This window comes from Hemiscyllium ocellatum, chromosome 30 (assembly GCF_020745735.1).
Source record: "Hemiscyllium ocellatum isolate sHemOce1 chromosome 30, sHemOce1.pat.X.cur, whole genome shotgun sequence".
Lineage (NCBI taxonomy): Eukaryota > Metazoa > Chordata > Chondrichthyes > Orectolobiformes > Hemiscylliidae > Hemiscyllium > Hemiscyllium ocellatum.
This window is the reverse complement of record NC_083430.1, coordinates 20,126,676-20,153,622: the sequence shown is the minus strand read 5'-3', so window position 1 is coordinate 20,153,622 and position 26,947 is coordinate 20,126,676. Positions and strand designations below refer to the sequence as shown.

At 41.0% G+C, this 26,947-nt stretch overlaps 1 protein-coding gene across 1 annotated transcript in view; it reads right to left on the bottom strand.

The window, feature by feature from the left end:
• The window catches only part of csmd2 (CUB and Sushi multiple domains 2), a 605,906-nt gene that overhangs the window by 332,014 nt on the left and 246,945 nt on the right, over positions 1-26,947 (bottom strand). The window contains exons 18-20 of the mRNA XM_060847269.1: positions 24,332-24,488; positions 20,218-20,409; positions 15,774-15,900 (exon numbers count right to left, since the gene is read on the bottom strand). Coding sequence (XP_060703252.1) covers positions 15,774-15,900; positions 20,218-20,409; positions 24,332-24,488 — 476 coding nt within the window. The remainder of the gene's footprint in view (positions 1-15,773; positions 15,901-20,217; positions 20,410-24,331; positions 24,489-26,947) is intronic.

Here is a 26,947-nt window from a genome sequence, read left to right as displayed (position 1 = left end):
AATCAAGTATACTAAGTCTCTGATTGAAGATGCATAGATGCATGCCTATACACGTTCTGAGTTTTGCAGTAAGAGTGTAGGTATGCTGCCACTTCCATTGTGTGAAATGCAGTTCCAATTCACTGAAGTGAAGGTCCAGCTTCAGAGTCAATTTACTGATTGAACTGCTGAGGGCGCTAAAGTATGATGTGTGTGTGATCGCTTCAGTTGAGAGACTCGCATTACTGCACCTCCCATCAAGTACAGCCTCACTTCAACATGACTAAGGGTGCCCTTCCTCAAATCTTTCTAGTTTCTTGTTTTAAACTTGTTAAAATAAATCCAAAGCTCTCCATAGTGTAAATTAACTGTTCAGGTGCAGAACTCTGGCCTCTATCCACTTGTGTATGTGTACTTCTCCTGATCATTTCTTTCAACCCTGGCACAGCTGGATCTATGGTCAATGTGTGCTAGCTCAGCTGCTGTATTATTACAGGTGATGCAAATTCAAACAGCATCCCTGGAACCTCCTTGATCTGTCAAAATTTATATTATAAAAGCAAAATACTGTAGTTGCTGGAGATCAGAAAATAATAAAGTGCTGGAGAAAGTCAGCAAGTTTGATAAGACTTGTGGAGAGAATCAGAGTTAACATTTTGAGTCCAGTGTGAATGTACTCTTTGAATGTGGTGAAATTTATGCCCATTTCTACAATGATCTTGCCGACATTACCTTGCACTCAAAATTTCTGCAGAAACCATCTGCTGATGTCAGGACATAAAAACGAACATAAAACAAATATTTTCTGTAGGGGTAAAAATGTGAATGTCAAAAGATGGGTTGTTATGGCGCCATACTTTCAGATCCTCTTGTTTCCACTGATTCTCACCATTACGATGCAAAACATTAGGATAGCCAATGTAAAGGTAAAAGCAGAAACTGAGGGTGGAATTTTATAGGATTCTGTGTGAGATGTGTGGAAGACTTGAGTAATGTGTGCAGTGAGGCCCATCTCAACACTGACACCATCTCACTCCACCTTTTCCGCTCTTCACTAGCTGCACACCAAGATTCTCAATCGGTAATGGGGAGATGCTAAATGACAAGGATTAATATATATTAAACTTTCTGTTACCCTCAACCCGACTCATTGATACTCTGACACCCATCTTAGAAAACTCACCAACCATTTTCACATCAGGAAAATTTGATAATAAAACTTAATTCATTGCCACAGGAGGCTGTGGAGGCCAGGTTATTGAGTATATTTAAGACTGATAGAAAGTTTCTGCAGTATCAAGGGGATTGAGGGTTATGGGGAGGAAGTGGGAGAATTGGGTTGAGAAACTTATCAGCCATGATTGAATGGCAGAGCAGACTGAATGGGCTGATAGGCCTAATTTCTGCTCCTATATCTTATGGTCTTAAAATCAGAAAAACATTTGTGAAGAAAATCAGGAAATATGGCCAGCATATTCAGCATACCACTTGAGCCAAGCAACCTCATGTTGGACACTGGACAACAGCATCTCAGGGCCTGATCAACATGGACTAGCCAAGTACTCCCTTTGTCAAGGATACAGACTTCCCAAATCTGCAAAATCCTTGCAACTACCTTCACATCCCTTTGATACACAAACAGGCCACACACGAGGCACAGAACATGCACTGTAGGGCACAGTGGCAACCATTATTGTGAAGGCTGTTGTAATGACACTTTGTGTACATGGACAGAGACCCAGCTCATGAAGGAGACCAGGCTGTGTCTCAGGGCAGCTCACATGGCTCTCAACAACCTTCATACTCACCCCAGCCATGCCTTGCCTTGTTATGCCAAGCTGTTATGCATTGAATGTCAGCCAGATGTAAAAGCTGTCACTGGTGGCATTTGAGGGTGCTCTTTAGTGTGGATAGGGAGAGGGGCTGCTTGGAAATATTTAATTGCCTTGAACAGGAGGACCATTTTGGTGAATGGCACTATAAGAGGGCAATGTAAGACTAGAGCATGTGCCAGCTGCCTCTGGCACAAATACTGCACATTCATTCAACTAAATGGCCATAGCACAAATTGGGTAGGACTTGGCCTTCTGTCCAGTCAAGGGGGGAGCGCTCATCTATCAGGGAGTTCTGGGACCATCAGGCATGGGCACAGTTTGCACATAGTCCAGGGGCTTTGTCAGAGTCAGTCATCCACTTGCTTACCTCACAGGCAGGGGAATCGACCCAGTATGGTCGAAGGAGATTTTGCGGTCAGTCCTGTTGAAGCAATTAGGGGAACCACTGCCATTGTTAGTGAGGGAGTTGCAAATACGTCAGATTTCAGTCATATCGAGGGACTGTTAATCAAAATTGATCGGGTTGAGTGAGTGCAGAGCCCAAAGGTCCAGTCCATAAGTTAAGTGCATGTCCCTGAGCACAGTTTAGGAGAAAGTGAGGACTGCAGATCCTGGAGATCAGAGTCGAGAGTGAGGCCTCATTCCTGACGAAGGGCTTTTGCCCAAAATGTCAATCCTCCTGCTCCTCAGATGCTGCCTGACCTACTGTGCTTTTCCAGCACCATGCTCTCAACCCTGAGCACAAAATCCTTGTCAAAATATTGTAATAATAGTAGTTTGTACATCCCAAGGTGAATCAGTGAAGTACAGAATTGTTCTGTAAGTGGATCAGAGATAGGCCATAAGTGTTCATAGAGAGTGTCACATGTCGAATGTTAATTTCTGTGGATATGGGGTGTCCGTTCCATTGGAGCATGCCAGAAAAATGTCAGACATGGAGGTCATTTGGAACAAGTGGCAGTTGAACCCATCAAGAAGCCCCATTCTCGAGTTTTTCTGACAGCTGTATGGCCAGCTAAATAAGATCACAACTCATTTAACTAGTAATAAAGAGCATCAATTGGGGACTTGCCGCTCCTGGAGTGAACCTTGCCACGTAGCTTGAACAGCACAGGAGACTGTGACAACATGACCATCACTCAGGGCCTGAGAAGATTCAGCTCCAGTTTCTTATGAGCATTGGGGGGGTGATGTGAATGACTTATTCATTTGTCCCACAATAAAATGGAAGCTGGATTTACTGTATGATGTAGAAACTTTGAAAATATATGAAATTCCATCAATATCTGCCAGATATTTGCAATTCTGGAGTGATAAAATTGGTGCAGGGAAAGGACATATCAAGTATGAAGTCAGGAAAATATATTGATACTTTTTTATTCCTTACAACAACATTCTCGTCATTAATGTCCTTGATATCAGCATTGGGAACTACCTGATTAAGAAAAGAACTGATGGCTGCCTCTGAGAGGGAGTAAAGGCATGGATAATCGACTCTGGTTTATGATGGTTGCATTCCTGTTGGGACTATGGGAATATCATCTGAAATGCAACCAGTCACAAGTGAATAACAGAGACTTTGATATGAAATTAATATCCTGACTGTGACTTGATTACCTTTGGAGTTCTGGGAGGAATTTTCAGAGAGATCATCTTGCTGGATATGTTACTTTTTGATTTATTTTCTTCTGGAGATTAAACAGGCTGGGGATTGTGTGTGACAGCACAAATATGGTATATTGGTAGAAATCAACTCAGTGGGTTTTTTTTTAAGCCTCCATAAGCTCTTATGAGATGTTGGAGGACAAAGCACAAGAGTAAAGGTGATCACAAAGAAAAGCAGGATCTAACAGCTATCTTGAGGGGGAACATAAACACAAAGAATGTTCAATGCTGAATCTACGGAATGAAATTGCCAAGCACTTGCTGCAACATTGACCCTTGAGTAAATTTACATTTATAAGCACAGCAAGACAATTTTAAAGCCACTTGCATTGCTACCTCACAGGTATGAGATTTACAAGTGTTAAATGCAAGTTGCAGCTATGATTATGTTCTTCCTCATATGCATAAACATATCTGGGAACAGATTAATTAAACTGGTCAAGGTGTGGAAACGCCATCTGGAGTGACCTTGATTGCAGACAGCATGCAAAAGGACATGAAAATTTAATAGCTCATTATAAAAACAAAAAGCTTTTTTCTCCTGAAGTTGCCACCCAAAAACCCATTCTTCACCTATGAACCAATTGAGTGGCAGGTGCAAGTTACAATCATGTTATCCTATGTTTTGTGGGTGATCCCACGTACTTCTAAGAAGTGGTCAATGGATGAAAATCCAATGATCCAGACCTATGGGAATCAAAATCCCTGTAGTAAAGGCTTTTATTCCAATCCAATCTTTCTGATTTCACCACTGATAATATTAGATGCAAACACATTCATATACTGTCTACATTTGAAATAACAAGCCATTTTCTCATGAATTGTGGATACAGTTTGCAAAGATGGCAAATGAAGCAGAACATGGGTGACAGTAGAACAATAGCAGCTCTGTAAACGCTAGGTTACTGAACTGAGATAAAATATGCAGCTTCAGCTATTTACCCATTAGACATAGATAAGAACATTTCACACTACTCAGTGCTCTTGAATTACTCAATCAATCTGTTACAACACTAAGATTCTTCAGTTTTTTTAGTTAAGATTCTTCAGGTAATCATAGACTTAGATTCTGAAGCAGGTATAGATTCACCTAGCACTAAAAGCATTAGGGGAAATGTTTCAAATAAAATTAGGAGAGCAAACCATTCTCAGACAGCAAAAGTAGTCCCCATATCATTGCAAGGAAATAAGAGAATCTGGTAACATCATGAAACCATGGAGACCTAGGAGGTGGAACCACAAGGCCGTCCACCTCTTTGTTGTTCAATGACATGATTAACGTCTTTGAAAATACATTGAAATTGCTGAGTGCAGCATTACTTCCTTTGGGTTAGCGATTATCAACAGTTAAAACTGTGTACATGACAGCAAGTAAATTGCTGAGGCAGGCCTGAACTGTAGAAGATGCTGTATCAGAGATCCACTTACGACAGGATAATTCAGCACTGCTGACCAATACTAAACAAAGGGGGGTGCGGTGGATGGGATTCCGCAATAAGTTTAAATGTAATAAGATATTCTGAAGTTTTCTCTGTGCCTTATAACTCTGGAGTAACAAAGCTGTACCCAAAATAAAGCTGCAATAAAGGGCACCTGAAACCATCCCGTGACTCAGATTCTCGTCGGAAAATATGAGATCTACCAGAAATTGAGCTTTGGATTCTCTAAGTATTTTCAAACATGAAGCTTTGTAAGGCATGGGATCAAAGGTACTGTGAAAGACAAATTACTACCAAAATTGTTTAGACCGGTGAGTTGGATAAATAAAATCAACTCAAACAAAAATACAGTGTCTCCCATTGGATTAAGCACAACTTGAAAAACAAAACAACCTTTCTTCTGAAACCATTGTCTGCTCTCTTATTCATTTACCATTTAGCTCTGTTTCAATGTCTCACCTGTAAGTAGTTTATTATTACAAATGAATTCACCACTGAATAAAAACCTGTCTTGTCATGATTGATGTAAAGACTATTTGCAATATAAATTAACCATGAGATATAAAATTCTTCGCAAATCTGAATAAACATGATCGATCACACTGTTTTAATTCATCTTCTTTACTGCATTTGGCACTTTCTATGGACCAAGTAGAGAGACTGGTTTTGGACAGTGATGCTCCATAGAGAGAGCGAGAGAGAGAGAGACTTGAGACAAACTGATTGCTTTATTTCCTCCTGTGGTTTCCGCTGGCACTTATTCTGTACTACAACATCTGAGGCACAACAGTGTGCAGAATGGGTGCCTGCAGGACATGCAGCCCTGCATTCTACCACATAATGGCATCACCATCTAACAATCAGGATACTTTCTTGATTTGATGAGTGTACTGTCAGGCAGTTGAGGATTTTAACAAATCCCTGAGCTATCAATCAAACTGATTGTGATATTCAAATGTTACAATTCAGCAATGGTTTTTGAAATGCCCGTCAGGCTTGCAACCTAAAAATAGGTGTTTAGATTAGAGTGGTGCTGGAAAAGCACAGCAGGTCAGGCAGCATCCGAGGAGCAGGAAAATCGGTACTTTCGGGCAAAAGCCCTTCAACAGGAGTATTCTGGAATATCCAGGACTATTCCTGACGTAGAGCTTTTGCCCAAAACATCGATTTTCCTGCACCTCGGATGCTGCCTGACCTGCAGTGCTTTCCAGCATCACTCTGATCTAAACTCCGGTTTCCAGCATCTGCAGTCCTCACTTTTGCCTACCTAAAACTAAGTGACCAAGCATAGTTAAAAGACAATGTTTGCTGAGGATAAATTTGATCATCTATCGATTCCACATGGGAGACTGGTGAGCAAGGCTAGATCTCATGGAATACAGGGAGAACTAACCATTTAGATACAGAATTGGCTCAACGGTAGAAGACAGAGGGTGGTAGCGGTGGGTTGTTTTTCAGACTGGAGGCCTGTGAATAGTGGAGTGCCACAAGGATCGGTGCTGGGTCCATTACTTTACATTATTTATACAAGAGATTTGGATGTGAGCATAAAAGGTATCGTTCGTAAGTTTGCAGATGACTCCAACATTGGAGGTATAGTGGACAGTGAAGAAGGTTACCTCAGATTACAAAGGGATCTTGATCGAATGGGCCAATGGGTTGAGGATTAGCAGGTGGAGTTTGATTCGGATAAATACGAGGTGCTGCATTTTGGGAAAGCAAATCTTAGCAGGACTTATACACATAATGGTAAGGGAGTGTTTCTGAACAGCCACCTTGGAGTGCAGGTTCATACCTCTTCGAAAGTAGAGTTGCAGGTAGTTAGGATAGTGAAGAAGGCATTTGGTATGCTTTCCTTTATTGGTCAGAGTATTGAGTGCAACAGTTTGGAGGTCATGTTGTGGCTGTATAGGACATTGGTAAGGTCACTTGTTGGAATATTGCATGCAATTCTGCTCTTCTTCCTATTGGAAGTATGCTGTGAAACCTGAAAGGGTTCAGAGAAGATTTACAAGGATGCTGCCAGGATTGGAGGATTTGAGCTATAGGGAGAGGTTGAACAGGTTGGGGCTGTTTTTCCTGGAACATCGGAGGCTGACCTTATAAAGGTTTATAAAACTATGAGGATAAACAGACAAAGTCTTTTCCCTTGGGTGGAGAGTTCAGAACTAGAGGGCATAGGCTTACGGTGAGAGGGAAAAGATATAAAAAGGACCTAAGGGGCAACATCTTAACACAGAGGGGGGTACATGTATGGAATAAGCTGACAGAGGAAGTGGTGGCGGCTGCTACAATTGCAACATTTAAAAGGCATCTAGATGGGTATATGAATAAAAAGGGTTCGGAGGGATATGGGCCAAGTGCTAGCAGGCGGAACTAGATTGGGTTGGGATATCTGGTCGGCATGGATGAGTTGGACCAAAGGATCTGTTTCTGTGCTGTACATCTCTATGACTCTAAGTGTGGTACATTTTTAGATCAATTACTGAAATGTGGAGAATGACAGAGTTAACACGGAGGAGGGATTAAAGTGTTGTATTGCACAACTTCAAGATGTTTTGGTCTGTTTCAAGTACTCCTGAACATTCCCAGTCCTTTTGTTTGCTTGTGACAAAAAAACTCAGGTAGATAATGGGGCAAGATAGGTCAGCCAGCTGATTGACAATGACCTGGCATTAGCTCTGTACTACAAAGTCATGCACTAGAAAGGGAATTCAGATTTTATTGGACCTCCAATTTTCCCAGCACTACCATCTAACTCAAAACCTACTTTGTGATTTAGTCAAGAACAATGCTCTCTGATGAGTTGAGTATATTCATTATTGCCCTTTTCAAGCCACGTGCATTTTTATGTTATGGAACTCCATATCTAAATGGAGATATGGAGTTGAAAATTGTTTCATAGCTTCATACTCTTCCCATAACCATTTCAATGATGAACTCCCAGCCTGATAACAAGGGACTCATGCACAGCCCAGAGTAGAGGTGAAGAATATAAATTACCTACAAACTTGGAAAGCAACAATTAATTGCATATTAATGGTCTGCATAATTATCTCAGCCCCAATTGTGTTGAAGAGTCAGAGAGTCAACAAATCCTCCTCTTATTCTTTCGAAGAGTGCTCTTGTCTAAAAGAGTTTAAACCATGTTTTCACCAGCATACTTAAATTGCTTCTTTGCATGTCTATTGACTCAGTTGTATGTATCTCATTAATTTTTTTAATGAATTTTCATTGCACTAAGCCTGGAGAGATTCTTAATACACATGCATGGTGAAACAAATGCTTTAATTAATCCCATTCAGAAGACCAATCTCAGTATTGCAGGCACCACAGTGGCTCAGTGGTTAGTGCTGTTGTCTCACAATGCCAGGGATCCAGGTTCAATCCCATCCTCAGGTGACTGTCTGTGTAGAGTTTGCACATTCTTCCCATGTCTGAGTGAGTTTCCTTTGGATGCTCCTGTTTCCTTCTATAGTCCAAACGATGTGCAGGTCAGGTGGATTGACCATGCCAAAGGCCCATAGTGTGCAGGCGAAATGGATCAGCCATGGGAAATGCTGGGTCAGGGTGGGATGCTCTTTGGAGGGTCTGTGTGGACTCTATGGGCCGAATGGCTGGATCCGATGATGATCACCCTCCATTGGATTCTCTCATTACATTAGAGCCAGTCTCAATACCAGAAACTTGGCTGTTCATGTTACGTTCCCCGTCACATCACGATCATCCTGTTAGTTGTAAGTGACACTAACAACCTTCCTGGATTGCAACAACGATCATTATCAGAGAAAAAAAATCAAAGGTTTTCATACATGCCTTAAGTGAAGAGAGGCTAGTCACTACAAGATATTCAGAAAAATGAATCAATCATATCAGGTGTGTATTATGACCATCTTGATTATTGCCAAAGCTGAGGTGACCAAGTTGAAAGTTCAGCCTTTTTAAAGACTTTTCTGATCTGTTAACTTCTATTCTTCTCTCACCCATCTGCTCAGTGTTGGACATGTAATCCAAGATGGAGGACGGGAAAAATTTCTGGCTGTAACAGTTGCTCCTTTTTTGAGGTATTTTAGGTGCTGGAGGTGATTTCCTCAAATTCCAGGAGCAGCAATTACAGTTTTATATGATGTTGCATTATTTTGGAACTTTGGAGAAAGAAGTCAAAACAGCACTTTTAAAAGGCAGAAGAACAGACAAAGGAAGCACATGATGGAGAAAGAGAAAGAGAGACAGAGAGAAAGAAAGAAACCCATATTGTTAACTGACAGAGTTAGCAGTTACTGCCTTTGCTGTTTGAAATCATCCATCGCTGGGCATTGGAGTGCATCTGGGAAAATTTAAAAACACAGTGAAATTCACAACTGATCTTGGAGGAACCTGTTGGGAGAGGTCACAGCACAGCAACTGACAAGTGGTTATTTTAAGCGTGGCCTCAAAATAAGTCTGCAGTCATGAGTAGAGTGGGTTCTTTCTTGATTATGTTTTATTGAGCTATGTCTCTTCATTAAATTTAAAATATAAGCCATAAGTATTAATTTAAACTGGAGCAGTGCTTTGCAGAAGAATAAGACAGTGCAATTTTCTGGGACTGTAGATTGAAAGAAGCAAAAACGGCCCTTCATAGAGTGATACGCTCTTCTTGTCGGATGTGGGAGTTTAGGGAGAGTTTACAGAATGCTGATGATTAGATCTGCAATTAGTTGCGAATCTGATCAGATCGAATGGATCGGTTGGAGAGGCAGTTAGAGGCAATAATGAATTTACAAGGGCAAGGGGATGTGACGGATGGGATGGGGGGGGGGGATATCTCTGATACAAACACAAAGAGGGGTTAACTCCAGGAAAGGTAAGAGAGGTAGGCAGCTAGTGCAGGAGCCTTCTGTGGCTATCCCCATTTCAAACAAGTATGCTGTTTTGGAAAATGTACAGGGTGATGGATTCTCAGGGGAACGTAGCATGGACAGCCAAGTTTCTGGTATTGAGAATGGCTCTAATGTAATGAGAGGTACGTCGGATTCCAAGTGATCGACTGTCTTAGGGGATTCTCTAGTCTGAGGTACAGACAGACATTTCTGTGGCCAGCAACCAAATATCAGAATGGTGTGTTGCTTCCCTGGATCCAGGATCAAGAATATCTCAGAGAGGGTGTAGAATGATCTCAAGGAGGAGAGGGACCAGCAGGAGGTCATTGTATGCATTGGAACCAACGACATAGGAAATGAAAAGGTTGAGATTCTGAAGGGAGATTATAGAGAGTTTGGCAGGAATTTAAAAAGGAGGTTCTCGAGAGTGGTAATATCTGGATTACTCCCAGTGCTACGAGCTAGTGAGGGCAGAAACAGGAGGGTAGAGCAGATGAATGCATGGCTGAGGAGCTGGTCTATGGGAGAAGGATTCACACGTTTGGATCACTGGAAGCTGTTTTGGGGTAGAAGTGACCTGTACAAGAAGGACAGATTGCACCTGAATTGGAAGAGGACTAATATACTGGCAGGGAGATTTGCTAGAGTTACTCGGAAGGATTTAAACTAGTAAGTTGGCGGGGTGGGATGGAGGGAGATAGTGAGGAAAGAGATCAATCTGAGATTGGTACAGTTGAGAGCAAAGGCAAGTCAAACAGTCAGGGCAGGCAGGGATAAAGCAGATAACAAGTAGGACTGATAAATTAAACTGCATTTATTTCAAAGCAAGAGGCCTAACTGGGAAGGCAGATGAACTCAGGGCACGGTTAGGAACATGGGACTGGGATATCATAGCAATTGCAGAAACATGGCTCAGGGATGAACAGGACTGGCAGCTTAATGTTCCAGGACACAAATGCTGCAAGAAGGATAGAAAGGGAGTCAAGAGAGAAGGGGGAGTGGTGTTTTCGATAAGGGATAACATTACAGCTGTACTGAGGAAGGGTATTCCTAGAAATACATCCAGGGAAGTTATTTGGGTGGAACTGAGAGATAAGAAAGTGATAATCACCATATTGGGATTATATATACACCCCCTAATAGTCAGAGGAAAATTGAGAAATAAATTTGTAAGGAGATCTCAGCGATCTGTAAGAATAATAGTGTGGTAATGGAAGTGGATTTTAACTTTCGAAATCATAGACTGGGACTATCACAGTGCTAAGGGTTGAGATGGAGAAGAATTTGTTAAGCGTGCACAAGAAAGGTTTTTGATTCAGTATGTGGATGTATCTACTAGAGAAGGTGCAAAAATTGACCTACTCTTGGGAAATAAGGCAGGACAATGAAGTAAGGTGTCAGTGGGGAAGTACTTTGGGGCCAGCAACCATAATTCTATTAGTTTTAAAATAGTGATGGAAAAGGATAGACCAGATCTAAACGTTGAAGTTCTAAATTGGAGGAAGGCCAACTTGATGGTATTAGGCAAGAACTTTCAAAGGCTGATTGGGCACAGATGTAAAGGGATGGCTAGAAAATGGGAAGCCTTCAGAAATGAGATAACGAGAGTCCAGAGAAAGTTTATTCCTGTTAGTGTGAAAGGAAAGGCTGGTCGGTATAGGGAATGCTGGATGACTAAAGAAATTCAGGGTTTGGTGAAGAAAAAGAAGGAGGCAGATGTCAGATGTAGACAGGATAGATCGAGTAAATCCTTAGAAGAGTATAAAGGCAGCAGGAGTATACTTAAGAGAGAAATCAGGAGGGCAAAAATGGCAAATAGAGTTAAGAAGAATCCAAAGCATCTTTACAAATACATTAAAGACAAAAGGGTAACTAGGCAGAGAATAGGGCCCCTCAAAGATCAGCAAGGTGGCTTTTGTGTGGAGCCGCAGGAGATGGGGAGGATACTAAATGAGTATTTTGCGTCAATGTGTACTGTGGAAAAGGACACAGAAGATATAGAATGTAAGGAAATAGATGGTGACACCTTGAAAAATGTCCATATTATAGAGGAAGAAGTGCTGGATGTCTTGAAATGCATAAAAGTGGATAAATCCCTAGGACCTGATCAGGTGTACCCTAGAACTCTGTTGGAGGCTAGGGAAGTGATTGTTGCGCCTCTTACTGAGATATTTGCATTATCGATAGTCACAGGTGAGGTGCTGGAAGACTGGAGGTTGGCTAATGTGGTACCACTGTTTAAGAAAGGTGGTAAGGACAAGCCAGGGAACTACAGATCAGTGAGCCTGATGTCAGTGGTGGTCAAGTTGTTGGAGGGAATCCTGAGGGACAGGATGTTACATGTATTTGGAAAGGCATGGACTGATCAGGGATAGTCAACATGGCTTTGTGTTTGGGAAATCATGTCTCACAAACTTGATTGAGTTTTTTGAAGAAGAAACATAGAGGAGTGATGAGGGCAGAGCAGTAGATGTGATCTATATGGACTTCAGTAAGGCTTTCGACAAGGTTCCCCATGAGAGACTGGTTAGCAAGGTTAGATCTCATGGAATACAGAGAGAACTAGCCATTTGGATACAAAAGTGGCTGAAAGTTCGAAGATAGAGGGTAGTGGTGGAGGGCTGTTTATCAGACTTGAAGCCTGTGACCAGTGGAGGGCCACAAGGATTACTGCTGGGTCCACTACTTCTCATCATTTATATAAATGTTTTGGATGTGAGCAGAAGAGGTATAGTTAGTATGTGAGCAGATGACACCAAAATTGGAGGTGTAGTGAACAGCGAAGAAGATTACCTCAGATTTCAATGTGATCTTGATTAGATGAGCCAATGGGCTGAGAAGTGGCAGATGGAGTTTAATTTAGATAAATGTAAGCTGCTGCATTTTGGGAAAGCAAATCTTAGCAGGACTTATACGCTTAACAGTAAGGTCCTTGGGAGCGTTGCTGAACGAAAATACCTTGGAGTGCAGGTTCATAGCTGTTTGAAAGTGGAGTCGGAGGTAGCTAGGATAGTGAAGAAGGCGTTTGGTATGCTTGCCTTTATTGGTCAGAGTATTGAGTACAGGAGTTGGGAGGCCATGTTGTGGCTGTACAGGACATTGGCTCGGCCACTGTTGGAATATTGCGTGCAATTCTGGTCTCCTTCCTACTGGAAAGCTGTTGTGAAATTTGAAAGGGTTCAGAAAAGATTTACAAGGATGTTGCCAGGGTTGGAGGATTTGAGCCATAGGAGAGGTTGAATAGGCTGGGGTTGTTTTCCCTGGAGAGTCTTAGGCTGAGAGGTGACCTTATTGAAGTTTACAAAATCATGAGGGGCATGGATTGGATAAATAGTCAAAGTCTTTTCCCTGAGGTGGGGCATAGTTTTAGGGAGAGAGGGGAAAGATACAAAATAGACCTAAGGGGCAACTTTTTCACACAGAGGGTGGTACGTGTATGGAATGAGCTGCCAGAGAAAGTGGTGGAGGCTAGTACAATTGCAACATTTCAAAGGCATCTGAATGGATCGATAAATACGAAGTGTTTGGAGGGATATGGGCCAGGCGCTGACAGGTGGGACTAGATTGGGTTGGGCTATCTGGTCGGTATGGACGAGTTGGACCGAAGGGTCTGTTTCCATGCTGTACATCTCTATGGCTCTATAATATGAAAATGTAGGTTGTCACTTAAAGGAAGTGGAATACCCTCTGGTGCCATCTTTTAAATAGGATGCTATACTGAGGTATAGCCCGCATTGACACGTATGCGTAAAATATGTCCTGCTACTGTTTTGAAGAAGAGCAGAGGAGGCGTCCAATTTCCAAATCAGTGCTCATTCCACGTCACTCGAATGAATTACCCTGTCTTTATCACATTCTGACAGCTTGATTGAGTTTTTTGAAGAAGAAACATAGAGGAATGATGAGGGCAGAGCAGTAGATGTGATCTATATGGACTTCAGCAAGGCTTTCAACAAGGTTCCCCATGGGAGACTGGTTAGCAAGGTTAGATCTCATGGAATACAGAGAGAACTAGCCATTTGGATACAGAACTGGCTGAAAGTTAGAAGACACAAATTGGCTGCTACACAAATTGGCTGCTACACTTCCTAATTGGCAATAGTGACCACACTTCAAAACACATTTGCTTCATTTGTTCATGGAGTTCTGATGCCATTAGCTAGCCCAGCATTTATTGCACACCTTTGATTGCCTTTGAACGCTGGAGGACACTCGGCCATTTCAGAATCAATCAAATGCTGTGGGTCTGGAGTCACATGTAGACAAAACAACATGAGGATGGCACATTTCCTTCCTCAAAGGACATTAGTCAACCCAGATGGTTTTTTTTAAAATGTCAATCAACTCTGGTTACATTCTAGATTATTACTGAATAAAAATGTCATCTTCTGTCATGTGCCCACAATATTACTCTGGGTCTCTATAATATTAGTCCCATGATATTACAACTACAATGCTGCCTCCCCATATGTGTAGAATAACAGCTTGTGATGCTATGGTCAATAAATGTCACGACAGAAATGCTATTCTTTCTCAGTACAGGTAGACGTTATCCAAAATCCGGAAATACAAAAAGCTCCAAAATCCAAAGGTTTCTTCGTGAAATTTCCATCTCATTAACAAGATTGCTTGGCTTGTAAACAGTTAACCCAACTCCATACCCACTCGATTCGTGTCACTCGAGGCAGGCCTCAATTCTGTCTCAGGGCCCACATTACTCATAGTGAGTTTCTGTTTGGTTAGATTTGATTGAATTCCACCGTCAAACTACCACTTGTTCCGAAATATGAAAAATTCAGAATTTCGAAAATCAGCTGGTCCTGAGTATTTTGGATAACAGATTGTGTACCTGTGCTGCGTCGAAAGATAGATAACGAAAATTTACTTTGCAGGCAGATAAGCTTTCCCTTATCAGTAAAAATTTGTACCTCTCTAACTCAAAAGGCAGTAAATGCAGTGACAATCAAAGCTTACAAGAAATAAGGCCAATCGAATGTTGAGATAAGGATATTTAGAGCAAAGGCAGGAAAGTGGAATTTTGTGCAATGCAGAAATGTTCTTAGTGAAAACAAAAACAAGCTTAAGGAGCTGAATGACATACTTTTCCTCATCTCCCTCGTGAATGTATGAAATAATTAAATTAGATGTATTACAAAACATTAATGTCCCATTATGGTGCATTTACTCTCTATTTTCTTCTTCAAACCCGCAAATATTCATTTAGCCAATTGTTTCTGCAATAGCATTTTCATGGATCAAGTCTGCAATTATACCCAATTGTACAGTTGTAAATAAAACAATGTATTGCAGATAGAAGCAGAAGTTTATATCTTTCATTGATTAATTAAAAATGAATTCCAATGGTGGAATTTATCAAGTTATCAATACAAACAAGCCCAACTAACAAAACAAAATTATAATTCACTTCAATCTTCTCTACCTCTTTCATCATACATCACGCTCAAAATTGCATAGAATGGGAGTGATCTTCCCAAAGGAGGAATTTTTCCCACACTCGGTGTAAGAAACTGCCATCCTAATTTGTACCTCATCTTTCTCCACTGTATCTCTGACCCTCACCACTGGATCGTTCAGATTGGAAAGGGTCTTCAGTGCAAACTTGTGTATCATTTTCAGAGTGGTTAATCCCATACAATTTGACAGCAAATGCAGCCCAGATGTATATCTAAACAATACTTAAGGGATGGTTGGATGTGGTGCTTTTGTTTTCTGAGAATTGCCGGTTGAACGTCTTTCAACTGAAAGTTATTCATTTAATCACAACTTCAAGGGATAATGTACATCTGCTTCATGTAACAATTTACATGCAAATCACATTTAATGTTATCATCAACGAGGGCTAATATTTATACCAAACTGCAGCTTTCAAAGCTGAAAACACCTAGAAAATGTATAAAAGCTTTTTAATTATATGCCCACGAAGTAATTTTTAACGAAGATCTCTTTGTCATTAACTTGAATGGTTTTCTTACCCGATTGTACTGCCAGGATCTGCTTCCACAGACCAGGTGCAGTGAAGATTGTGGTCATATGGTGCTGGGTACCCAGGTGAAAAGATTCTTCCGGAAGTTTCTCCGATGCTGTGACCTCCACATTCAGCTGGCAATATTTATAGAGTGAGAAAACAATGTTTGAATGATTCATGCAAAAAAAGTGAAGGCTGATATTAGAAGTTACAATAGGGAGGAGCTGCAGAAAGCATGAGTGAAATATGGAGCTGCTAAATTATAATTATAAATCTTGCATGTATAATTCTTGTTCTATCAGAGAAACAATTAATTTCATTTTCTTCAGCAGTCATTCTGAGTTGCCCTTCAAAACTGTCAAATATTTCTTCTATTTTCCAAAAATAAAAACTGATATTTACTTGCATTCTATCAAAGGAAGATGGTCTGCACCACCACAACCTCAATTTTCATAATTTCTTTGAGTTCATTTCATGGCTTCAGAAAAGGAGGAATATGCTCTCCTTGCATGAATATCCAACATGGAATGATATAGCTCAGCACAATCAGAGGGACCAGTGAAATAATGAGCTAAAATTAATTTATTAACTTGTTTTAGATTAACACATCTCCAATGAAGTAAATTAGTTACTTATTACTAAAGCTACGATGCAATATTACAGCCTCTGACCATGGTCTTGCCTCTCAGCCTTCGGTCTGTTGTCTACTGCACACAACAGGACCATTAAACCACAAGATATTGGAGTAGAATTAGGTCCTTTGGCCCATCAAGTCTGTTCCACCATTTGATCATGGTTAATGTATGTCTAAACCCCATCCTCCTGCCTCCTCCCAGTAACCTTCAATCCCCTTCCTGATCAAGAAATTATCTATTTCTGTCTTAAATACACTCAGTAATTTGGCTTCCACAGCCTTGCGTAGCAATGATTTCCACAGATTCAATTGGACCTGTTGAATCATCACTTTGCAAGAAAAGGAACAACAGCACAGAAATCACAGATCATCTTTTGGTTTTAAAAACAAGATTACCCTTGGGAAATAGGAAAAGGTAAGCAAGTGAGAAGTTTGAGATCCTCTCATTTTACCTGTTCCTCGTTCATTCTGAATTTTCACAATATGCAATGGTAATGTGGGCTGCCTTGGAAGCATAGAAATAACATGACAGTAATATCCAGAAACACCGTGAAGACTCATCAGTGAATTAGGAGACCTCTGAACTCAGAAATAAGGATATTAAAGAAGAAAGGTTAAATACAACATTGGGGAGACTGGATGCCTTCTCCAGGACACCCGCACCAATCAACCTCACCGCCCCATGGCTGAACATTTCAACTCCCCCTCCCATTCAGCCAAGGACACACAGGTCGTGGGCCACCTCCATCGCCACTCCCTCACCACCTGATGCTTGGAGGAAGAATGCCTCATTTTCCCTCTTGGAACACTTCAACCCCAGGGCATCAATGTGGACTTCACCAATTTCCTCATTTCCCCTCCTTCCACCTTACCCCAGTTCCAACCTTCCAGCTCAGCACCATCCTCATGACCTGTCCTACTTGCCAATCTTCCTTCCCACCTATCCGTTCCACCCTCCTCTCCGACCTATCAACTTTATCCCCACCTCCATCCTCCTATTTCACTCTAAGCTACCTTCTCCACAGCCCCTTCCATTTATCTCTCCACCCCAGGGGCTCCCAGCCTTCTTCCTGATGAAGGGCTCCTGCACGAAACGCCAATTTTCTTGCTCCTCAGATGTTGCCTGACCTGCTGTGCTTTTCCAGCACCACTCTAATATTAAAGAAGAAAGTCAGCTACAATTGACAGAAGACAGCAATCTCAACTCCCACATTTTTCCCAGATAGTAAGAAAATCCAGATGCAACTGTTATATGGCTTTGAAGCTGTTAGTTAATATTTGACAGTTTTATTATAATTCTGAAACTTCAGTCAGGGTGGATGTTAAGATGGTGTTTCCCCTGTCTGAAGACTCCAGAATTGAGGAACTTAGACTCAGAATAAAGGCTAGACTAAAGATATAGCTTTCTCAGAGGGTTATGAATTCTCAACTCCAGATGTTCATGTTCAGTCATTGAGCATTTTCAAGACTGTGATAAATGGAGTCTTAGACTTTAAGTGAATGAAAGGATATTTTAATTGGACAAGACGATGAAGTTGAGGTCAAAGGTCAGCCATGGTCTTACTAGCACAGCAGGCTTGAGTGCCTATAGACCTTCTCGTACTCTTGTTTCTTTTGCTGTCAGGTAACAAGGTAATTGTTTTTGAAAGAGTCTTACCAGGTTGGCACTGACTAATAATTCAACAAGATTAAATGAGAAATTAAAATGAGAAATTAAAGCAATGATGTAGAATTAAACATGTTTTTAAAGTCTAATGGGATTCTACTGGATGAATTAAGGGTGGCACGGTGGCTCAATGGTTAGCACTGTGCCTCACAGCACCAGGGTCCCAGGTTCAATTCTCTTTTCTCCGAGTGCTCCGGATTGGACATGGGGAGAATGTGCAAACTCTGCACAGACAGTCACCTGAGGCCGGAATTGAACCTGGGACCCTGGTGCGGTGAGGCAGCAGTGCTAACCACTGGGCCACCAGGCAATGAATCAGATGTTTATCTGTACTAGAGCTGGTTCCCGTGAAGTGAGTCCCTTGCTCCGCTCGTTCCATTGATCCGCAACAGTAGTGAGGGAGAGCTGCATTGTCAAACATGTCATCTTTCAGAAAACCCTTTAAAGTAATGTCTAGTCTACCCCCTCAGATGGGTACATCTTAGGTAGTTGAAAATGTCATCAATTAATACCAACTACCTTGATTCAATTTTTTTCCTCAAAACTGTAGATCTTCATACTTCTGTAATCATTTTGCAATCATCCAGAATCTAAATTATAATTTGTGACACTTCTCACTTAAGATTACTATTGAAGAAAACAAATAGGCCTCTTGTGGTCTGGTGGCAGTGCTCCTACCTCTGGATGAGAAAGACTCAGCTGTTCTAGATGTGTATTATATTTGAACAGGTTAGTTAAAAACCTCAGAGGGAGAGATATCAATACACAAAAGCAAAGTGTGAAAAATCCAACAGTTCTGAACATTTTTAAGTGTTATTTTCAACAGCCAGCATAAAAATGAGGCAGGATAAACACTCCCCCTCACATAACATTGGAAAAATGAGAATTTTACAATTGCACTTTTAATTTATTTTCTACTAAACAGAAATATATATCCAGAAACACTTTTAATAGTATAATGTCTTAGTGTTGGTTGTGTTACTGCACTTTTCCTGTATAAATTTGGGAAGTGTATGTTTTCCACCAGTTCCCACAAAAGGTCAAAAATTAAATAGACTCTTTTCAGACAAGGATTTTAAAAATCCAATAGGGTTCCTGATATCCAAGGAGCTGGAGCCAACATTACAGCGAGGCAAATTAAATAGGAATATGATACCTACTGTCAATGTATAAAGTTACAGCCACAAAATGTATCAGTGGACAGAATCCTCCAGTTTCTGAGGCAATGAGGTGGGAAGGCACATTATTGAGGTGGATGGTGTTGCACTAGAACCCTGCCACCACCTCACCTTCACCTGAATTAAGTTCTGGATGGGAAAACCCATGCTTGATCTTTCCAGCCTGCCAATTGAGGTCCTTAAGTGACCAATTCAATAAGGGACTTTAAGGGACAACTCCCACATGGGCTGCTTTAATTTCAGCTCAAGTGAGACAAATGTCAGGCAGCCCATCAGTGATGGTGGTAAACCAGGGCAGGTAGCCAATCAGTGACAGGTATTGGGGAATTCCTGAACTGTACGTAGGATTAGGGAAGGGGAGTGCTGAGAGCTATCTGCCCTGGCCTTGTTTCCAATCTCCTCATGACCCAGACACTCTTCACCACAAAACACTTAAGTGACAATCTTGTTCTACCAGCAGTCACGGTGCCCTCCGTGGTAATGCTAAATGCTAAAACCGCCAGCCTCTGATTGGCTGGCAGGTCTCATTGTTTGGGTCCTCCGCAACTGGGGACTTGATTTCTGAGGAATGCCCACAATTGCCTGACTTGAAGTGATGGCAGGCATTTGTCTGGAGAGTCAGCAAGGGTGTCTTGGCAAGCATGTGAACAAGATGTGAAAAGAAAATGGAAGATTCCATCCTGCGTACTTAGTTCATGGGTGTCATACCCAGAGCATGACCACATTCAGCTCTTAAAGGTTAGAGACAGACAGTCTCTGTAGATTTGGTCAGTGAGAATGCACATACAAGGAAACAGTGCTTTGGAGTTTATACAATCTAATTTCTTTCACCAAAAGACTTCGCCATTTTCTTAAGCATAAAATTGTAGCTTGGGAAAGGGAAAAGTATATAAAATCAGAACAGTTAAAACAATTAGGCAGCCAAAATGTAACCTAATTTTAGAGAATAGTTTGCGAAAATGTGGTTCCATACCTACACAGGAAGGCAGCATATTGTCCCAGGCCCTGCGATCTCCAGTTAAGCAGGTGAGTACAGAGTTCCCACGTAAGGTATACCCTGGATTACAATCAAAAACAACAGTGGTTCCAGCAAAGTGTCCCTCATCCTGGATCTTAAAACCGAACTGTGGGGTCCCTGGATCTTCACACCTGATCAATTCAAAACCTATTAAAAAAATTGGAAATTATTTTGTGTTAAAAATGTAACATCTGAAGGGGAAAAAAAAAGCTTTTGGCTTGTGTAAGTTAACTGTGACAAATACAATGTTCCTTTTGCTGGTCTAACTACCATGATATTATCTCTCCAAGTTGTCCAGTAATGATCTACAGTTAAGAACCACAAAGATAACACTGTCAGTATACATTATAAGTCCAATTTTACAAAATATTCCCAAGTTCTAAGAAGTGAATCAGTTGACTCAAAGGGTTGCTACCATAATTGGAATTTGTTCACATGGAACAGAAGGGATAATTGCCACTACTAACTGCTGTATTTAACTATAAATACCTGGCTTCTTGTACATGATGAATACTGAAGCTGAATGTTTGAAAGATGCTCAAAAGTCAATTAAGAACCAATTTAAAAAATGCGAAGTTTACAATGGCACTATTCATGATTCCAATACAATCAGCATATCCTCAAAACGGAAAGCAGCAAGTAGGATACAGGAACTTACTATTCATATACACATCCAGATGCCTTTTGAAATGTTGGAATCGTACCAGCTTCCACCACTTCCTCTGGCAGCTTGTTCCATATATGCACCACCCTCTACATGAAAAGGTTACCCCTTAGGTCTCTTTCAAATCTTTCCACTCTCACCTGAAACCTGTGCTCTCTAGTTTTTGATTCCCCTACCCTGAGGAAAAGACCATTGCTCTTCACACTATCCATGCCCCTCATGATTTTATCAATTACAATAGGTTTTCTTAGCCTCCGAAGCTCCAGGGAAAATATTATTGGGACATATGTCTTTTTCCAAATTATTTTTGGTTCTGAATGCTTTCCTGATTGGTGTACCAAGAGTGAGATGTGCTTTTCTGCTTTTCCATAATAATGAGGCCTGGATTCCACTTCAAGTTAGGAGAGCATTCTCACCTACATTTTAGCTTTCAGAAATTCCTTATGCCTGTTTAATTTATCACTTTAAATAATTATGAAAGAATTTCCTCTTAAAGAATTAGGGAGGGTGCAGGGTGGGATTTTTATACTTTTTAATAGAGTCATAGAGATGTACAGCATGGAAACAAACCCTTCGGTCCAACTCACCCATGCCGACTAGATATCCCAACCCAATCTAGTCCCACCTGCCAGCACTGGGCCCATATTCCTCTAATCCCTTCTTATTCATATATCCATCCAGATGTCTTTGAAATGCAGCAATTGTACCAGCCTCCACCACTTCCTCTGGCAGCTCATTCCATACATGTACCATCCTCTGAGTAAAAAAGTTGCCCCTTAGGTCTTTTTCATATCTTTTTCCTCTCACCCTAAACCTATGCCCTCTAGTTCTGGATGCCCTCACCCCAGGGAAAATACTTTGTCTATTTATTCTATCCATGCCCCTTATGATTTTATGAATCTCTATAAGGTCACTGCTCAGCCTCCGACGCTCCAGGGAAAACAGCCCTAGCGTATTCAACCTCTCCCTATAGCTCAAATCCTCCAACTGTGGCAACATCATTGTAAATCTTTTCTGAACCATTTCAAGTTTCACAACATCTTTCTGATGTCCTGTACAGCTGCAACATGACCTCCCAACTCTTGTATTCGATACTCTGACCAATAAAAGAAAGCATACCAAACGCCTTCTTCACTATCCTAGCTACCTGTGACTCCACTTTCAAGTAGCTAACAACCTGCACTCCAAGGTCGCTTTGTTCAGTAACATTCCCTAGGATTTACCATTAAGTATATAACTCCTACTAAGATTTGTTTTCCCAAAATGCAGCACCTCACATTTATCTAAATTAAACTCTATCTGCCATTTCTCAGCCCAATGGCTCATCTGATTAAGATCCCATTGCAGTCTGAGGTAACCTTCTTCGCTGTCCACTTCACCTCCGATTTTGGTGTAATCAGCAAACTTACTAACTATACCTCTTATGCTCACATCCAAATCATTTATATAAATTATGAAAAATAGTGGACCCAGGACCGATCCTTGTGACACTCCATTGGTCACAGGCCTCCAGTCTGAAAAACAACCCTCCACCACCACCCTCTGTCTTCTACCTTTGAGCCAGTTCTGTATCCAAATGGTGAGTTCTCCCTGTATTCCATGAGATCTAATCGTGCTCATCAGTCTCCCATGGGGAACCTTGTTGAATGCCTTACTGAAGTCCATATACATCACATTTACCACTCTGCCCTCATCAATCCTCTTTGTTACTTCTTCAAAAAACGCAATCAAGTTTGTGAGACATAATTTCCCACACATAAAGCCATGTTGACTATCCCTAATCAGTCAATGGTCTCATTAGAGGAAAACTGAGGTTAATTGAACTCATTGGTATTATGACTCAATTCCCCCCACAACATATTTCATATTTCCCTTTTAACTTTATTTACTGTTTGTAACTTATATGGCAATTATAGATAAATATACTGAGAGTTTCATCCAGGTTTTCAGTCTTGTCTGTCTGTGGCAGTGAACACAAGAAATTGGAAGAGGCAATTTCTAAAAGTAGCAGCAGATTTATCCTTGGGTCCTGACCAAGTACTATCCTTAAACAGATTCACAGGTCAGTGTTTGTGGGAATTTGCATTGCACAAATTGTCTGTCACATTTCCTACGTCACAACTTTTATTTAAGCACTTTGAGATATCCGGTGATTGTGCAAGGAATAACGTAGGCATTTCATTATTTTATTTATGCGATAAATAACAGGTTGTAAAAAGGACAAAGATACTTAGATGATCTTGCAGGTCTTGTGACAGACCCACCTCAATTGCCCATTGACTCCAAAGCTAGTTTTGGATGGATTGAAATACACTCCCTCCTGCCCGTTGCAAACCACAGGTACAGAAGACTATCCTAATCGAAAGATTAACATAACCTTACCATCCGATCTAAGATCTCCAACAAGAATAAAACCAAACCAACTCTGAATCTTCTCCATTTTCAACTTGTTTCTCTTTTTTTTAGCATCACCTTATACAACACTGTTGATGAAGGGTTTCAGGAGAGCTTTCTGGTTAAGTCCATTTTACTTCACAATGGAAAACCCAGCTTTCGAACAGTGGAATAGAAAATTTAAACCTGATGTTCAAAATCACAAGCAAGCAGGAAATTCCACCTTTCACCTCTCTGGAGTACTCCAAAAGGGTTTGAAATCCTTCATCAGATTTATTCAATGTTTTAACATTTTGATTAAAAATTCTGGACAACAACATTTTCAGTGATTATGGGTGGAAATTCATCTTGGGCATGAGTGCAAAATGGATAATATCCCAGCTGCTGTTCATTATCAATGCCATCTGATCGTCAGTCCAATCAAATTGAGTTGAATATCTGCTGGCCAAATGACAGGTAACTAACACACTATGGCTTATTAAAATAAACAAAAATAACTGTAGATGCTGGGAATTTGAAGCAAAAACAGAAACTGCTGAAGAACCAAATCTGAAAGTATCTGTAGTCAGAAAGCAGAGTTAACATTTCAGATCCAGCGAGCCTTCTTCTGAATATTTTCTTCACGATATCTGATGCATGTCTGACCTTCTGTCTCATGTTGGACCCAAGTATTCAGACATGAAAAAGTGAAGCATAATGCTGAAACATAATAGAATGAGTTGGTATTTGACATGTCCCTGCATTGCTTGACTGGAGAGTACATAATAACATTGAGAGCTAAAAATGAAAAGTTCAATTTCCCAGCGTTGACATCTTTCACCTCAATAATCATCCAAAGATAGAAAAACCGCTGTATTAAAGCTGTAGATTCATTGCTTCAAAGGATCAATAACATTCACTCTCTGAAACTAACACATTATCACAACGAGACAAGAATTATCTTTACAATCACTTGAACCTGCACAACTCAATTTAACACAGTTCCTTGACCATCCTTAATCTGACACTTACTGGAGAAGAGGAGCTCAAATCCTTTGCTGGTGTTCTCTGCATTTGTGATGAACTCAAGCCACATGCTGTTTGACGTACTGTTCAAAACAATATTGAGCATCTGTGATCCAGTGAAGGTGCCAAGTAACCGAGAGGAGCTGTCCTTACCATCAAAAATCTAGTAATCCAAGAAAAGCAACATTATTGAAAGGTGCAAGAAAGCATATCACAGGATACAATTTACTTTTAAGGCCAACATCTAAATTGAGCAATTCAGTTTACAGCATCATTGCACAAACTGTGTGGAAAAAATCTTCCCCTCACATCACAAAGGTGACAATCAGGGGACAATTGGTTAAACTGGATTGAAGCTTTAGTTGCAATCCAAATAATGCCTACTATGGCCCAGATGATATCTCCTGAATCTCATATCTGGCACAATGACCAGTGTTGACAATGTTACAATTAGAGTTATGACAGAAGCTCTTCCAGGAATTGAATCTGCCAAATGCAGGTAGACAAGATAGTGAAGAAGGCTTTTGGTACGTTTGCTTTTATTATTCAGTGAATTGAGTATAGGAGTTGAGAGGTCAGGTTGTGGCTGTTGATGGCAATGATTGGGCCACTTTTCGATACTATGGGATACTCCTTGCTGTAGGAAAGATGTTGTTAAACTTGACAGGGTTCAGAAAAGATTTACAAGGATGTTGCCAGGTTGGAAGGTTTGAGTTATAGGAAGAGGCTGGATAGCCTGGGGCTAGTATTTCTGGAGGGTCAGAAGCTGAGAGTAACCTTATACAGTCTATAAAATCATGGTGGGGACGGGGGAGGGGGGCTGTATGGATAGAGTGAATAGTCAAGGTCTTTTCCCCAGGATAGGGGAATCCAAAACTATAATTCATAGGTTTCAGTTGAGAGGGGAAAGATTTAAAAGGGGCCTCGGGACCAACTTCTTCACACAGAGGGTGCTGTATACATGAAATGAACTGCCAAAGGAAGTGGTGGAGGTTAGTATAATTACAACATTTAAAAGGCATCTGGATGGGTATATGAACAGGAAGGTTTGAAAGGGATATGGGCCAAGTGCTGGCAAATGGGGCTAGATTAATTTAGGATATCTGATCCACATGGATGAGTTGGACCAAAGGGCCTGTTTCAGTGCTGTACATCTCTATGACTCTATGACCTCATTCATACAACACCTCTGCTCTTGCAAAGTAATTGGAAACCAACATTGTACATTTGACATAGATTCAGAGTTATACATGAGATTTTGTTACTGAAGTAATACGTCTTCATCCAATTTTGAAAAGTGGTTTACCTTATGATAGTACCACTGCAGTTTAAAATCATACTCAGCAAAATCTGACTTAGAAAGTTTTGATGTGATCTTGGAACTGGACTATTCCAATGCACTGCTGCCTTTTCTCCCACATTCTAACCTTCAGAAACTCGTGGTCATTCAAAACTTTGCTGCCCATGATTTGGCTCACGTCAAGTCCAATTTCCCCATCAGCTCCTTGCCACTGACCGACAGTGGCTTCCAGTCACGTAACATCTTGATTTTAAAATTCTCATGCTTGTTTTCAAATCATTCCATTACTTTGGCCCCCACATCTCTGCAATCTCCTCCTACCCAGCAATCTTTAAAGGTCCCCTTCTTCCTTCAATTCTAGTTTCTTGTGTAGCTCTTACATTAAATCACTCCACCACAGATGGCTCTGTATAAAGTCCCAATTCTGGACCTGCACATCTCTACAGCTACCTCATTACCTCAATTTCCTCCTTTATGACATTCCTTCGAACTTCTCACTTTGATCGAGCATTTTGGTCATATGATCTAATGTTATCCTCTGGCCCTTGGTGTGTACACTTTTTTCATAAATACTCTTTATTCTTTAAAAAGAAATCTTTATGTACATACATAGTTACTGAAGCAATTCGGATCTATACAATTTTTGCACACAGAATAGAAAACAAAGATTGAGATTTGACTTTCTTGATAGTTACAATTAATTTAAAGGCATCTCTTAATTATGCTAGGTACTGGCAACTGTTTATATGTATCTGGGTCATTGGGACAGTCCAGTAACTGAACAGACCCTTACTGTACTTTGATAGAAAGACCTTAGATAGAGGCCTTACCCCACTTAACCTTGGTGGCAGCTGCCCCAAGTTTAATGTGTCCCTCAGCATGTAGTCCTGGACTTTGCAATGTGTTTGGGTAGCATAGTGGTATTGTCACTAAATTAATAATCCCAAGATCCAGACTAATACTCTGGAGATCACAGCTGCAAATGTGTTGCTGGTCAAAGCACAGCAGGTCAGGCAGCATCTCAGGAATAGAGAATTCGACGTTTCGAGCATAAGCCCTTCATCAGGAATAAGAGAGAGAGAGCCAAGCCAGCTGAGATAAAAGGTAGGGAGGAGGGACTAGGGGGAGGGGCGATGGAGGTGGGATAGGTGGAAGGAGGTCAAGGTGAGGGTGATAGGCCGGAGTGGGGTGGGGGCGGAGAGGTCAGGAAGAGGATTGCAGGTTAGGAGGGCGGTGCTGAGTTGAGGGAACCGACTGAGACAAGGTGGGGGGAGGGGAAATGAGGAAGCTGGAGAAATCTGAATTCATACCTTGTGGTTGGA